The following is a 15,210-nucleotide window of genomic DNA, read 5'->3' on the forward strand; positions in this document are numbered from 1 at the left end:
AATATCGTAATAAATTGTTACGTTATTTATAATTGCGGTGAGAATTGTTTTTGTTTCCATGGAATTGCAGCCCATTTCGCGTCCGTCCAAACTTATGACGTCGCCACATTCCGTATTTTAAAACTCACGTATAACTGTTTTCATTGTAAATCGTTAGAAAATGGAAAAGCATGGAGAGATTCTACCGCGTTTAATTATTGCCGAACTAATCGACGTTGGATCGGATATGAAGAGAGCTGGAAGAGGGACCAGAGGCTGGGACGGTAAAGAGGCACGTATAGCACGACTGTAATAATTGAATCAGGCCATGTAGTTGACGAGAGAAATGAAAAGAAACCGAAATACATCATACCAAATTTCAATTCATTGTTACAACGTTCGTGTATTACAAACTTAGCGCAATAGTCGTTTCGTACTTTAGATATAAACGTATATACATAAATATATGGATAATACACACGTACACAGAATTTTATACATAATATATATTATATACAGGGCGTTCCACGTCAAACCAATACGTCGTTAACCTGACCTTCTGGGATTGTAATGTCCAATGGATTTTTTGGCTTGTTTCGGTCAAAAATGATACCTCCAAGTTTTCAAAATTTTTCCGCCATTTTGTGAAAGTGTGGCGACCCGAAATATCCCTCACATGAAGACGAACATTTTTAAAACGGATGCAACTGTTTTGCAAAATCAGAGACTGGAAAGCACATGTTTTCGTCATGATTCGAAAATGGGACGAAAATGCTGAATATTTTTGTTTCTTTGTTTTTCAAAAATAAAAAAAAACAAATAGAAACTCTGTTCTGGTAAAATTTGACTTTTATTTTTTCCTAAAGTAATCGGAAGGAAACAATGCCTAATGCGAGAGAAAAAAATTCGTTTTCATCGTTTTTCTTTTGAATTAAAAGAAAAATCGAATTTTACTAAGGCAAAGTTTCTTTTTATTTGATTTCTTACTACAAGAACTTTATGTTTTTTCTTAAAAACGATGATCCAAAAAAAAAATATTGAGCATTTTCGAATCATAACGAAAAGATATGCTTTCGAGTGCCTGACTTTATAAAAAAGTTTTATCGATTCTAAGATGTCCAACTTCATGACAAGGATATTTCAGGTCGTCACACTTTTACAAATTTGCGAGAAAATTTTGAAAAATGAGAGATGTCATTTTTGACCGAAACAAACCAAGAAATCCATTGGACATCAGAATCCTAGGGGGTCAGGTCGTTGACCCGTTGGTTTTACGAAGAATGCCCCATACACGCATATATGTTTCTAAATTTATTAATCTGTGAACAACTCTATAGTTACAAATGTATGTATGTACGTATATATATATATATATATATTTCCGAAGTAATTTATACCACGAACAATTCGTTTATTGAATTTCCGAGGTTTTGTTCAATCTAAAAACTGTGATGTTTCAGTGAAATGATTTGCCGAAGTTCCAGTATATATATGTAGTTGCGTTTTCACCCTGCATTCTACTCTATAACTATTTATATATGCGTACGTTACATATATATATATACACATATATTAGGGTGTAAAAAAAAAAAAATTTCTTTGGAAACAGGTTCACGAGTTTTATTTAGGTATAAAAATTTACTTGGTAAAATTTGAACTCTTAATATTAATATCAAGACGTTGCGCATTGCAAATTTCCTATTTTCCATAATAATAATGCAGGAAAAATGGTTTTTTTGCTCCTTCTGATTTTTATAACTATAAGTTAACGAAGCGTCCTACAGAAAATTCGCCGACATATTTTCGTAGAAAATTGAACGCTTTACAAAAACGATCACAAATCATTTTATGATAAATCTACTCTTTCAAAGGTTACTTAACGTCTAATCTTATCTAATGTCTAAAAATAATTTTTGATCTCAAATGAGTTTTCAAAGAGCGTTCAATTCCCTACACAAATATGTCTGTGAATTTCTTGTAAGACGCATCGTTAGCTAGTTATAAAAATCAGAAGGAGGAAAAACCATTTTTCCCGTGTTTATCTTATAGAAAATAGAAAAGTGCGATGCGCAACCTCTTAATGGTAATATCAAGAGCTCAAATTTTAACAAGCGTATTTTTATACTTAAACGAAACTTTGGAACCCGTTGCAAAAAAAAAAAAAAAAAAACAAAAAAAAACGTTAGAAACACCCTGACATATACACATGTAATATATATATATATTTAATTTACCTTATTTATTTACAAATTTCGACTATCTGTAATCGATGTAAAACGGAAAAGCAAGAGCGAGAGAGACAGGGATGAAAAAAAAGAGAAAAATATAGCGTATAAATGTAGTGTGTTGCACGTCTGAAGAAGGTGCAAAAAATCGATCCATTCATGATAAGAAAAATAAAAAAGTTCGAGGTGCGACGTAACAAGAAAAAAATATACAGGGATAAGATAAGATAAGATAATCTTGCGACTATGTGTGCATGTATTTATACGTATATGTATAGTGTTGATCTGTACGTATATACATATATACATATGTAAATGTATATTACATATATTGAGTAGTAATGCAGGTTTTATAAATAACGAGAAAGGGGGTAAAGAGTAGAAAAACGGAAGAGAAAAGAAAGCTGAAAGATTGAGTCGATTTTTACAGTACGACATTACTTACTATAGTAATAGATAAATTCTAGATCGTGTATAAAAATATATAATGTGGATTGACAATAGTGAATGTTATCATTATTATTAATATTAAAATTCTATTTAAGTCCGTCCATCCAGATCAGCTCGGAATCAACTCGGTTCCTGAAAAAAGAAATTACACACACTTGCCATTTTGCGTAAACCAATCATATTATTATAATAACAGCTAAACAACTACATACTGCAACCGTGTTATCGTTAACTTGGAAACACGATAAATGTAAATTTATCAATATGTAGCATCTGCGTGACCGTTAAAGAAGTTGATTAGCCAAAAAATTGATGTTAGTCGAATCGAATTATCGATATCCGTAAGATTACGTCTATTATTCCAGTAATTTCTATTTTTGTACATTCGAAGAGGTATTCTTAGCTTAAGAATATAATATTTTTTAATAACTCGATATATAAGTGTCTCGCAATACAATTATTAAGAAGTATAGATTTTGGTTCGTGACCAATCCGTATTAATTATAAAATTGCGTCTCTATATTCGCTGCGGCTTATCGCGTCTACAACGAGAATGAGTTTTCCTCGGGTAAACATTGGGCCAGATTATAGGATGGAGTCAGGCTTTTACAAGGAGGAAAACTTCCCTACGAGCTTTTGTATTTAGGAGCGGCGAGTGGCGTCGGCCAGCTTCTCCGCCGAAGAGAACGAAAGTTTGAGATAGTTTTGGGGTGTCTATAGACGCGTGCACGTATCGATATAAAAGAGCCATCGGTCTGTCAGTTCATTAGGTTGCTTCGTCGGAGGTTTCTGCTCGAATAACTCTTTCACCGAATATGTTTTCCAGGCAAAAAGTGGATAGAACGATTCAGCCGGCCTTTCTAATCGCCAAAAGCCGAAGTATAACAGCTCCGACACACAACAATGCAGCGTATACAGGTCTATAACATAACACGTACCGCGTATAAGTGAAAAGTTTTCTCTCGCGAAAAGCGACGCTGTATATGCATGTCGGGCGTAAAAGGTGGATAATCGAGCGTATTGATGATGAAGTAAAAATAAAAGGATATCGAACAAGCAAAACTTGACACTTTCACGCGACCCGATGCATGAACGAAAAATTACCGATATTTACAGATCGCAAAAAATGTAAGTCACAGATTGCAGCCGAGAGATCGGCGAAACGGGTTCTGGGACGAAAATGAATGAAAGTATAAAAAGGATTCAAGTTCAACCCTCTAAGAAAGTCAGACCCGAGACAGGTTATCCTTGGGTGAAATTGTAGAGCGGGTGTGTTTCCACGCCGGTTAAAAATACATCAGCCGAGGAAAAAGGACTCGTGAAAATGACAGTGGCGTTCTAAACTAGGTGAGAAAATGTTTAGCAGCGTTTCGTGACGGTGAAAGGTAATTTCGAAAGAAGCTACCCGGCGGAAATCAAGGGTATGCCTGGTAATTTTTAACTCGTTTGTCCGCGACGACTTCCGTTTTCAATTAGGGATAGTTTGACGCTTCAAAAGTCAAAACCCTAACCCAACTTCAACCTTCACGCTGCAGGCGGCAATGCCCACTCGATTAAATTTCATTACGCGGGAATTATAGAAAAGATGGTTTTTTTTTTGGTTTTTTTCTATTTTATCCGAGGATATTTTGTTCGAGTAGAAAGGAATAAGGATATAATTAACGATGTCGCGTTGAATAAGGGTAGGGTATATATGCCGGGTATCTTGTTCATTGCTTCATTATTCTTTTGTTTCGCTTTGTGTTAGTTGACTATGATAAATAATTGCTAAAGCTTAACATAAGCCAGAGCCGTATACTTAGCTAATAGCAAAAAATTTCTTTCTTCCTCCCTTCCCTTTCCTTCCCTTCTCTTTCCTTAGCTTCTCACTCTTCTCTGCCGCCCCTCCATCCCCCCTGCGGGACGTTGTACAGATAGGAGCATCCCTAGTCTGGCCGCGATCCAACGGAGACCTTAAGGTTTGAGGTGCCTTATTTTCGAGACATTTGCATCAGAGCTTGCAATGGAATAAAAAAGCGCCCTCATAGGCGAACGGGAAAATCATAACGTATCGGCATATGCTGAATTTAGAAAACGACGAATTCGGATCAATTCAGCCGATTTGGTTTATTAGAATCGATTATTTGATCGCTAAGATGTGGCATTTTTTTTTTTTATATATACCGTACTACCAATTTCTGATCTATACATTTCTGGTAATTTGATTAAAATAACAAGCATGTGTTTTCCCTCTTTCACATAAACACGGTATATTTTAAGTATCGAGAATTTCGGTCTTTTTACAAGACGACGAACACCTGATGGAAATTTCAGTGCCTTATGCAACGTTTTGGGAATTTGAAAGAACACGTCGACGATCATACAGTTAAAAAATTAAATTCGTTCCTGCAGGATCGGCTTGAATTTCAGTTGCGGAAAGATGGGTTCGAAAATAATGAAAACGTCAAGCTCGTCACGGATGGGGCGGCGTGGACAAGGCTAATGCGTGGATAACCTGTCCGAAAGAGTAGATTTGCGGGGTTATGAGCGGAAGGTGGTTTCCTGTCCCCGGATCGGGGCATCAACGTCTTAAGTTACCCTGATTCTCAGCTCGCGGAATTTCGCCAAGATCGGACCGCCTGTATACGTAGAAAATGTGAGAACACGGGGTTTTGATTTTCTTCTTCGTTTTACTTGTACGATATTCCGCTCTTGTTTGTTTCGCTTAATTTTTTACCGCGCGAGAAAATTTCGTAATTTAGCCGGTGCGCTACCTTGACGCAAAAAACCGACCGAGCGGCCCGCCGCCTCAGCGAATGTACAATGAACCATGAATGTAACACCACCGTAGCAAAGTTTCCAAGTGCTGCGTAGACCTGAATAAATGCACGCGTGCACACTGCACTCGAGACCGAACTCTGATACCTGCACACAAGTTTAACATCGTTTGCGTACGTCTGTCTGTGCGTCCCTGCGTGTTTGTGCGAGCGTAAAATCCGAGTAGAAGACACGCGTGTTCGTAAGTCCGTCGGTATTCCCGACGCCGTATAACCTCCCCGTGAATTATATTACACACTATACAGCTCTGCCGGTCTGGTAATGTAATAATAAATATAAGTTAGGTGAACCCGTGCAGCAATCTCAACGTTGGCCAACTATTATGTCGTTTTGAGGCCTTCGAGCCTTATTTTCGTATACGTATACGTACGGCGCAACGATTTCACCGAACCCCGTCTTCCTCCCTGCCCGAAAATCAAATCGCTAGAGTTTTGCGAATAGCCGGTATTTCGTTGTTTTTTTTTTTAACTGTATTATTACAGTCATTACTCAGATAATGCCCCGTGTCCAAGGATTTTAAAAAGCTTGATCCGTGTATTCGACGCTCGAGGTGCGGGTGAAATAGAAAAAAAAAATTAAAATATTTGTCCGTTGAGAGATCTAATCGATTTGTCCTTTAACAAGAGCTCGAGATTTTTGTTGGTGATTCGATCGAGTTGAGGGCTGATTTTCAGGTTACTGAGAGTATCTATTTCTCTTGTTTTAGTTTTTGACCCAGTTTATACTCGTCAGCCATAAACCGGAACGCGACTTATATACCAAGGCCAAGTTAAAAAGAAGAAACATGCGGTACATGCGGACGGCTGTTCTAAAATTGAGCACACGACGTACTGTGAGGGAAACGAATTTTGGCCAAAAACACCTGGGCATTCTGCCCGAATCTTATACGTACACAGAGGCAAAGCGCGGACGGTTTTTCGACACGAGTTTTTGTGCCAAAGTTAAGTAATTACAAAATCCTATATAGTTTAATGAGAATTCGCGGTACAAGGGTTTATTCTCATTTGGCAATAGATAAAAAACAAAAAAAAAAAAAAGGATAAAAGTAATTAAGCAAAAATATCTGGTAGAAGACGATTTTTCGGAAGCTAATTACAACCGAGCACAACTGCCTACTTTGAAAGAGTTATAGAGCGTGAACTGCACATGACGTAACGCTAGCCTAACGAGAGCCTAGTGCAAAGTGTCAGAGACGTGTTCCTAAACGCCGGGAAGTTTGAACTGCCGGTTCTAATGAACTCAGTTCGCAAAACCATTAATAATAACGGCGAGGAGAGAAAGCGAGAGTGAGAGACTTAGGGCCGAGGCGTTGAAACTTTTGGAAGAGGCGAAGAGAGATCCCACCTTCGGTCTTACAGAGAAGCGCCCCTTTGACTAAGGATTCAGATACTAGCTTTTATACTACCGGCTAAAGTCCTCAAGACAAATTCTTCAAGGTTCATTTTTTACCTTCACGGATTCTCGCCGATACACCGCCGATGCGTTTAGGCTGCTATACGTGTAAGTGTGTGTACGCAGCGAGTTTATTATCCTTGCTAAACCCTACGTCGCCAGCCGACGGAAAAAATGAATAAATGAGAAATAAAAACGTGGATCTCATTTCACGGCTTGATGTGGCAAGAGCGAAAATCACGCGACCGCGTCGTTTTCGAATTTTGCGAAACGAGTAAATCGACTTTGGAAAAAAAGAAGAAATCTGGTGAAATGAATTTTATAAAAAACCGGTCATCTTTCAATCGTATGAAGAGTAAAGCTTTTATTCTTATTTTGTCAGGTTTTTCGTTCTTTTACACTTATTACGATTATTCAATTCGGATAGCTGACGTTTCAGCCGTTTTTAAATTTTAAACGGAGACGATGTATTTACAGAGACTCGAAAAACTCTACAAGATCAAAATTATCGCGTGGAAACTTGAATGATATGATTTTCCAGAGTAAAACTTCAATTGTCCACACTCCATGGTATTTGTAAAACAACCGCGACGATTCGCCACCTGGTAGCTAATTTTGACATTATCGAAAAAAGAAAACAAGTCGTCGAGGTTAGGTCATAAATCGATTTTCAGCCGAAAACACTACTGATACAATTATTAAAAGTACCGTTGAACCACAATATTTCATCATGAAGTGAAGTACCCGGCAAATTTTCGCTATATGCATATTTGCTACAACAACGAAACAGCTATTATTTAAAATATACGCATGAAAATTGAAGAACTCTATGCTTAAAAGGTGTAATTTTTCAAACATTTCGATCAAGACAAATGATTTTTTACATCGGGAAAGAGGTTTGGCCGTTAAAGGGTTAAGCAGAGAGCTTCATAAAATAGAGAATGAAATAAGTGCGGACACGAAATTTTGTGGAATGAAGCGTAGCTGCAAAGCTGGCCTAAGCGGTACATGTGAGCACATGGTTGGGTGTGTTATTAATCTGCAATCGGTAAGTGATCGGTTTAATTTCATTTACATAACGCGAGCATGTTTTACGCGTTTTTTCCATGCGTGTTTTCCGTACACAAGGTACACGTTTCTATGACAGTCGAGTAAGTCTGCGGATGCGCATGCGCGTAATACAGAAAATACCACTTTCAACTACAAGGAGTGAAAAGTGGTCTTTTCCGTACTACCCGCATGCGTTGTCGTGAGAAAATCTTACATTAGGCGAGCCTAACCTCAATTTCGTGAAAAAACGCGTAACATATTCTCGTTATGTAAAGAATCGTGTGCAATAAGAAATCAACGGCATTTTCGCCTCGCGTATTTGCAATATTCGTCTTCAGCTCACCTACGACTCATATTAAAAACTTAGGCTCGGCCCGAAAAGACCGAGTTTTCCTCTTTGTTATACAATACACCATTTCAAATGCATTTCATAGCTATATTGTACTGACTCAGAGCTTTTCTTACATTACAGAAATGAATTGAACGGTTTGCAAATGGTCTCGAGGACCGACGTCAAGTGCATCTGGTGTGAACCTCGAAAGCGATCACTTGAAGAATATCAGACAACGCCATTAAAAAATCACTCTTGTTACAGTAATAAATTTAGACGTCGCGATGAAATCAAGCTATTCGAAGAACAAGAGTGTGCTATTCGTAAAGTAACACTTAAAACAAATTATGACGACACATCGATGGTTGAGCATGTCTGAGCATTTTCTCCTGATTTTTTTTTTTTTAGTTTCGTTAATATATTTGCGAATTTAAAAAAAATTATATTAGCAATGGTAAGTTTTTTTTAATATCCTCAAGTGATCGTTCTTGAGGCGCTGTCAAAGCGGTACTCGAGACTATTTGGAAATCGTTCAATTTATTTTTAAAATACAACAACATTCTTAGTTCAAATATCATAGCTACGAAATGCATTTAAAAATAAAATTAAACCTATCACTCACCTATTGCAGAATAATAACACACCAACTGTGTGCTTACAATTACTGTTCAGGCCAGCTTTGTAGCTACACTTCATTCCACAAATTTTTCTGTTCGCGGGTATTTCACTCTCTATTTTAGGGAGGTCTTCTGTAAATTAGATGTTTGTTGGCAAAATGAAATAATTCGGAAATTTTTCTCAACATCTGCAAGTTTGCTGCAGTTTAATACGCGATCAGCATCGAAGAGTTTTTTACCCTCACAAAGTTTATACTGGTTGATGGACAATCCACAAATGCATAAATTTCCCCTATACTTAACTTCATGATGAAATATCGTGGTTTAACAATACTTTTAATAAATGTATCAGTAGGATTTGCGGCCGTGAATCGACTTATGACCAAACCTCGACAATTTGTTTCCTTTTTTCAATAGTTCCAAAATCAACCACCATGTGGCGAATTTTCAGGTCACGATTCTTTTACCAATAAATATTTATTTTTGGTTAAAAATTCAACCCGATTATTTGGCATTCGATTTTCTTCACAAATAAAATATTCCTTGCAGTAAAGAGTCGTAATAAAACACAGACGAGTAGCATATATGTCTCGTGTCTTTTTAACAAATAATAATTAAAATAATTTTCAGCGATTCCTTGAGTGAATGTGAATCTGTCGTAAAAATTGTAGAAGAAGAAGAAGAAGAAGAAGAAGAAATGTGCAAGATTACATATTTCGAAAAATCGTTTTGCGTCTCAAAATCGAAACCCAGGAAGGGCCGGGCTTGTCCCGAGGCGATATCATGGAGGGGTTTCTCCTCCATTGCTGACACTTCGTGGCGATAATGCGACGTATCAATATACACGCATGCAGAGACGGTCGAACGGTGGAAACGGGCCGAGATGGCCAATAACGCATAAGTGGCTTGATTCATGGTCATTTGTTACGTTTTGTTCGGGGTCTAAGTAATTCAACAGTCAGCCCCTACATCGCCCCTGCACAAGGGGGAAAGGGCTCGTCTGCTACTGTAGGTCGGATCACTTTGGTTCCTTTCTTCGGCAAATCGTGGCATATTTGTCAGATTCTTGTTTGAGAACAAAACTGCCCCCTTCTATGAGACTAAGTGGATTGGTTTCCTGGTCGCCGGTGCAAGGGAGCGGCGGGGGGCCGAGGTGAGGGGGAAAGCGGCGGGAGGATGACTTAATGTCGACTTAACATTGAACTTCGCTTAAGACGTCGGCTAGACCCGTACTCCCGATACATCGGGCACTGCACAGACTTACCCTTGAAGCCTTTTTCCGGGGATGGTTGCTGGTGGTTGATCACGGCGGCTTCCACGTCCACCTCGCTGTCGATCGGCGTGTCCGTCTGCACAGAAGATTCAAGAAAAACAATTAAAATTTTACGTAGAACAGTGAGATGGAAAAACGAAACGTGAATGACTTCAGGACATGAAAAAGATCAAGGGAAATAAAGAGACGTGTACATTTTTATTTTCAAAGAACCCGTTGGGGGAAATACTCTATTCTCGATGTCTCTTTCTCTCTCTCTCTCTCTCTCTCTCTACGTGTTGCATAAATATGCGGGGAAATTTTATCACACAGCGTTGAGGGTGAAACCTGAAACGTGGGGTTGGGTTTGGAGAGAGACCAGATCGACTTGTTTTCTCACTTTAATCACCCGTGAAATGGGAATTCAGGCTGCTGCAACGCACATATACCACCGGTTTTTCCCATTCTTTGGAATGTGGAATATATTTTGGGAAATCCGTTGAGCAACCGCTTCTGACTTTTTATATTATTGGTTATACAACTAATGCATTGTTCATGTAACATAAATTTGTTTTCTTTATGCTGTGTAAATATAATAATTGCACGATTCCTACGTTATTCGAAACAATGATGACCCTTGAATTTGATAATTTTAGCACATTTCTCCACATTTGGCGTTTATCAAATCGTATCAAATTTTTTTTCCATTCACACATTACTGTTTACTGAAAATTTATATTTTTAACTCGTTGAACTGATAAACTTGTCGGCAGGATAATATTGTGCTCGATCCAAACTCGCTGCCTTGACTTATAATATGTGGTGAAAAAATATTTTCAAACAAAACGAAAAAATTTGAATGAGTTGATCTTACGATTTTACATTATGAGTTTCCATAACTGGATTCAGTTGTTGGTTGAATCTTATTCCGCAGGGCTGTAATATATGTAATCAAATTTCTTTGATTTATTTCACTGATAATAACCAAATGGTAACGTTAATATTTAATTAAAATTGAGAAACGATCTCATGTTGATTTTGGGATAACCGATTACGTGATATTAAGCTTGAACCGTATTTCCCATACAGTTGAGACGGTGCATGTCTAAAACATATAATAATAAAACGTGTAAAGCGGATTACGTAAAAGAATACGTGGCCTGAAGAGCTGCGAAGGCGGAATTGTCTATTGGAAAAGGGGAGGCGATTCTTTGTATTTGTTTTTGTTGGAGGTGTAAGTCAGTTTTAGTTACGCGGTTATACACGACATGTGTGAACAGCTGCCGACGGCTGGTATAGAGAGGCAGCCTCTTCCCACGCATCTTCCTATCTACGCAAGGCGCAGCGCAGCGTTAGCACGCTATATACGTTGTACGCAACTAAACGCAACACACACGAAGAAACTGGAACGACGTGTGACGAGCCGAACACCGACGGCGCACACTCGCGTAAGGATTTTGTGCATCGACCATATGAGGCTCATAGAACTCGAATCGGGGTAAAAAGTGTAAAAAGGGGTTGATGACACTTTGAGGCACCCTGAAGAATGCGTCTGCAGACCTTCTTCACCCTCCTCTTAATGATCCCTGACCTGGTGTTGAGAAAAAATTTAGTCAAGCTAGCGCAAAAACACTAACCATAACTTGAAAGGGAGAGTGAGAGAGAAAAAGAGAGAAATATAACGCGTAAAAAGACGAGGAAAAAACGAAACCGTTGATGGAAAAAGTGAATTAAAAACCCAAACGAAGAAGCCCTCGGGGTGTGAATATTCGAGTTCATGGTTGACAGATCCAGATATTTTTCTCGCACGATTTTGTCCCGGTGCACGCTTCGCTCGCTATAAACGATAACGTTCGAATGTTTCAAGACTCCACTCGTGCTGGTGAGAAGTCATAATGAAGAGTACGGCGACGGGATAATTTCAGGTAAGAAATCGTTCCTCAATATTTTGGTACGCTGAGAAATCGTCGACAAGGGTAAGCAACAAATCAAATCTTTAGAATGCCACGTAACATTTGGGTGGATCTTCAGCTTGTGAGTTTAAAATTACCTTCAATATAATATCGTGTCGCGATTTATTATTGTATAAATTCTGATGTGAAACGGCGTTACACGTAGAGAGTAGACACCGCACGCCCAGACAAATAGCGATATTGAAATATCGTGTGCGTACTTTTTTTCCCCAACTTCTCCGTTGAAAGATGAATTGAAAAAGAGAACAGGTGTTTACCGTATCGGGCTGTTGCGGTTTAATATACGAAATATTAAATCCGTGCACGCGCGGTTTCAGCTCAAGTATAAAATTTTAATTACGTCAACCCTTTCATCTTCGGAATCTTTTGCTCCTCGTATGCGCGGCAGGTTCAGTCGACTCGGCATATTATGTGGCCAAATCTGTATGCGAATCGAGCGGAGAGAATGTCCAACGAACGAGGATGAGCCCGAGTATACGTAATTTTTTTTATCGGTACGGTTATTTTTTTTTTTTAAGTTACAAGTTTTTCCCGCTCTTTGAAAATAAATCAAATCGAAAGATAGGCAGCATGGTTTAGCTTCTAGTAGCCAGATGTGAACAGTACGCGACATGTGTGAGGAGTGAGGACACATATCCACCCGTTCAGGCTATACGAGACTGCTATAATTAGACCTATGGGAAAAGGGTTTTGAGCTCCATGACACAGAAACGAGCGAGCATCTCCGCAGTTAAGTATCGCCGTTGTGTCTTCTAATTACACTACAGCTTAACAGTCGTCGTACACTTGCCCCGCAGTAATCGTTAGATTCTCAGCATTTTATCTCATACCCGTACAAATAGCAAAATCGTATTGAAAACCCGTGACAGTTCTTCGACGATGAGAACGAGAATGACGAAAGTCGAGTGGTTTCTTTTCCCTTGAATTTCCGCAACGGTTTGAATATCGCCACCCCGTGGAGCACGCGGTCAGCCTCGTATCCAACCTGAGCGAAGGTGATACGACGCCGTATATGGAATATTTCCCCAGGACTCGAGAGAGATGTTTATGTATATATACAAGTCTTGGGCGAGTTGCCGAGAGGAGAGGACTACAAAATAGCGAATTGAGGCCTCGGAGTGAACGGGGTAATATACTGGGTTCGTTATGAGCTTCGCTCGGACGTGGGTATGGCTCATAATTGTAGAGTAAGCTCTCGAACTGAGTACCTCGAGGCAGTGCATCTTCTCAGGCTAACACCTATTGTCCTGTGAAAAGTCTGCAAAGATTTCGGCCCCGGTATCGAAGGGTAATTCATCGAACGTCGAATTACCGGTCATCGAATGAGGAGGGATGCGGAAATATTCGCGGTTCAAAAGCGAGGCGAAAAACTAGGCCCGAACCCCGATATACCTTCGGTGAAATTTCACACGAGATGGACAAAACATTTCAAGTTGATGCTGAAAATTATTAGTTCGCAAATGTCTTAATCCTCGGCGCGGAGCAGTCGCTGCTGCTGGTGGTGCTGCTGCCTCGATCCTCTTACCTTGCCGCTCATTTTTTCCACTCTTCAAGTTCCTTACACGTTTTAAGTGCGCTCTGCGTATTACAACGATTTCGTACACACGTATACCAAACACTCGAATACCCGCCCATTCGGAGCAGCAAACGCACGTAGATACGTAGGTAGGAAGGTAGGATGGAAGGTCCGTATCTTAAGTTATTCCCAACCTGTCTGGGGTTATTTATTCGCGGTGGGGTGAAACTCACCCCTCGAGCACCGTCTTAATACCCAAAACCACAGCAGTTAATAAACCGGCAGGTTTCTAATTCCGTCAGTAATTTATATATATATGTGTATATGTGTGTATGTATGTAAGATAACGTGAGACTGCCGACAATCGCTGGGTTTATCTGTAAAATGACACGGAGATAGAAAGAAGCAATAACGAAAAGCGAGAAAAAAAAAAGAAATCGATCACAACCTAGCCGCGGTAAAAAGCTGCACGAGGTTGACGGGGGTGAAAAAAAAAATGTGGAAGCTTTCAGCTGTGCCAAACGTGGTCGCGCATGTACAACGGCGGGGCAGCTGAGAAGAACGTGAACCGTGGTAAATTCAAAGTAAATTAATATACTCCCTGCACTGTCTCAGGGTGAAACTTATGGAGCCAATTCACTGGAGAAATTATTGCTCCGCGGGGGTTGAGACTTCACCGTCATGAAATACTTGTGTTTTGCTTTCGGCAAACTATACCGCGTTTAATAAGATTAGAGTATTCCGTTCCATGTGACTCGGAATTACGAGTCCACCACCCAACGGCGACGCAGGGTTACGACAAAGACGCGCCACACGTACGAGAAACCCAGAAGACAGCCGGCAGCTGTTTAGCATCCTTGATATAATACCGGGAGGTAATTATTCAAATTATTTTCAAGAGGACGAGACTGAGAGGAAGACCAAAACGACGCGATAGAAAAATGACGATTTGCCGAAGAGTTTCATTCAAGTATCAATGCGAACCGGATGAATATTCCGGTGTATTCACGTACGAAATATTCGAATTAAATCTTGTCCAAGAGAAATAAATCTTGTGTAAATGTTGCAACGGATCAAGTTGTATACGAAGTTTCAAGATGGACGGAAATTCCGTGAAACGGTTGAATTTTAACTCAAGATTCTTTTCGTTAACACCATCTTTTAGTCGTCGCTTTTTCTTGTGATTCATGCGGCAGGCATCGATCGATCCCTTAATGGCAAAGGTGTGAAAGTATCGGGTGAACGAGTATGGTTTACTCGATCATTAATTGTAAAAATAAATTTAACACCAGACACACTCTTATCCGTAGGCATAGCATAGAGGATAGCGGAAGACGACGACGACGACGAAGAAGAAGAAGAAGAAGAAGAAGAAGAAGGAGTAGGAGAAAAAGAAGAAGACCAGCCGGGAAAAAGATGGGTTATAAAAGCAAAGAGATGAGGTAGATCTTTTGACGGTCGATGACCGAGTTTGTCAGAGGCATCATGGGCCCTCGAAGGTGGTCAGACTTGATGAGTTTTCCGCTTGATCGAGTAAGACACGCGGCCCGCGATCGCAACTCGCGTCAACGCGCGCTGTGTCTTGCTGTACACAATGGTTCGTGGCTT

The 15,210-nt window shown here is 39.6% G+C and overlaps 1 protein-coding gene across 1 annotated transcript in view; it reads right to left on the reverse strand.

The window, feature by feature from the left end:
- Window positions 1–355: 355 nt before the first annotated feature.
- The window catches only part of LOC124222186 (ubiquitin carboxyl-terminal hydrolase 48), a 60,980-nt gene continuing 46,125 nt past the window's right edge, over window positions 356–15,210 (reverse strand). Inside the window, exons 17-18 of the mRNA XM_046632883.2 lie at window positions 10,126–10,210; window positions 356–2,786 (exon numbers count right to left, since the gene is read on the reverse strand). Coding sequence (XP_046488839.1) covers window positions 2,764–2,786; window positions 10,126–10,210 — 108 coding nt within the window. The 3' untranslated portion in view covers window positions 356–2,763. The remainder of the gene's footprint in view (window positions 2,787–10,125; window positions 10,211–15,210) is intronic.

The sequence above is a fragment of the Neodiprion pinetum genome, chromosome 6, assembly GCF_021155775.2.
Source record: "Neodiprion pinetum isolate iyNeoPine1 chromosome 6, iyNeoPine1.2, whole genome shotgun sequence".
NCBI lineage: Eukaryota > Metazoa > Arthropoda > Insecta > Hymenoptera > Diprionidae > Neodiprion > Neodiprion pinetum.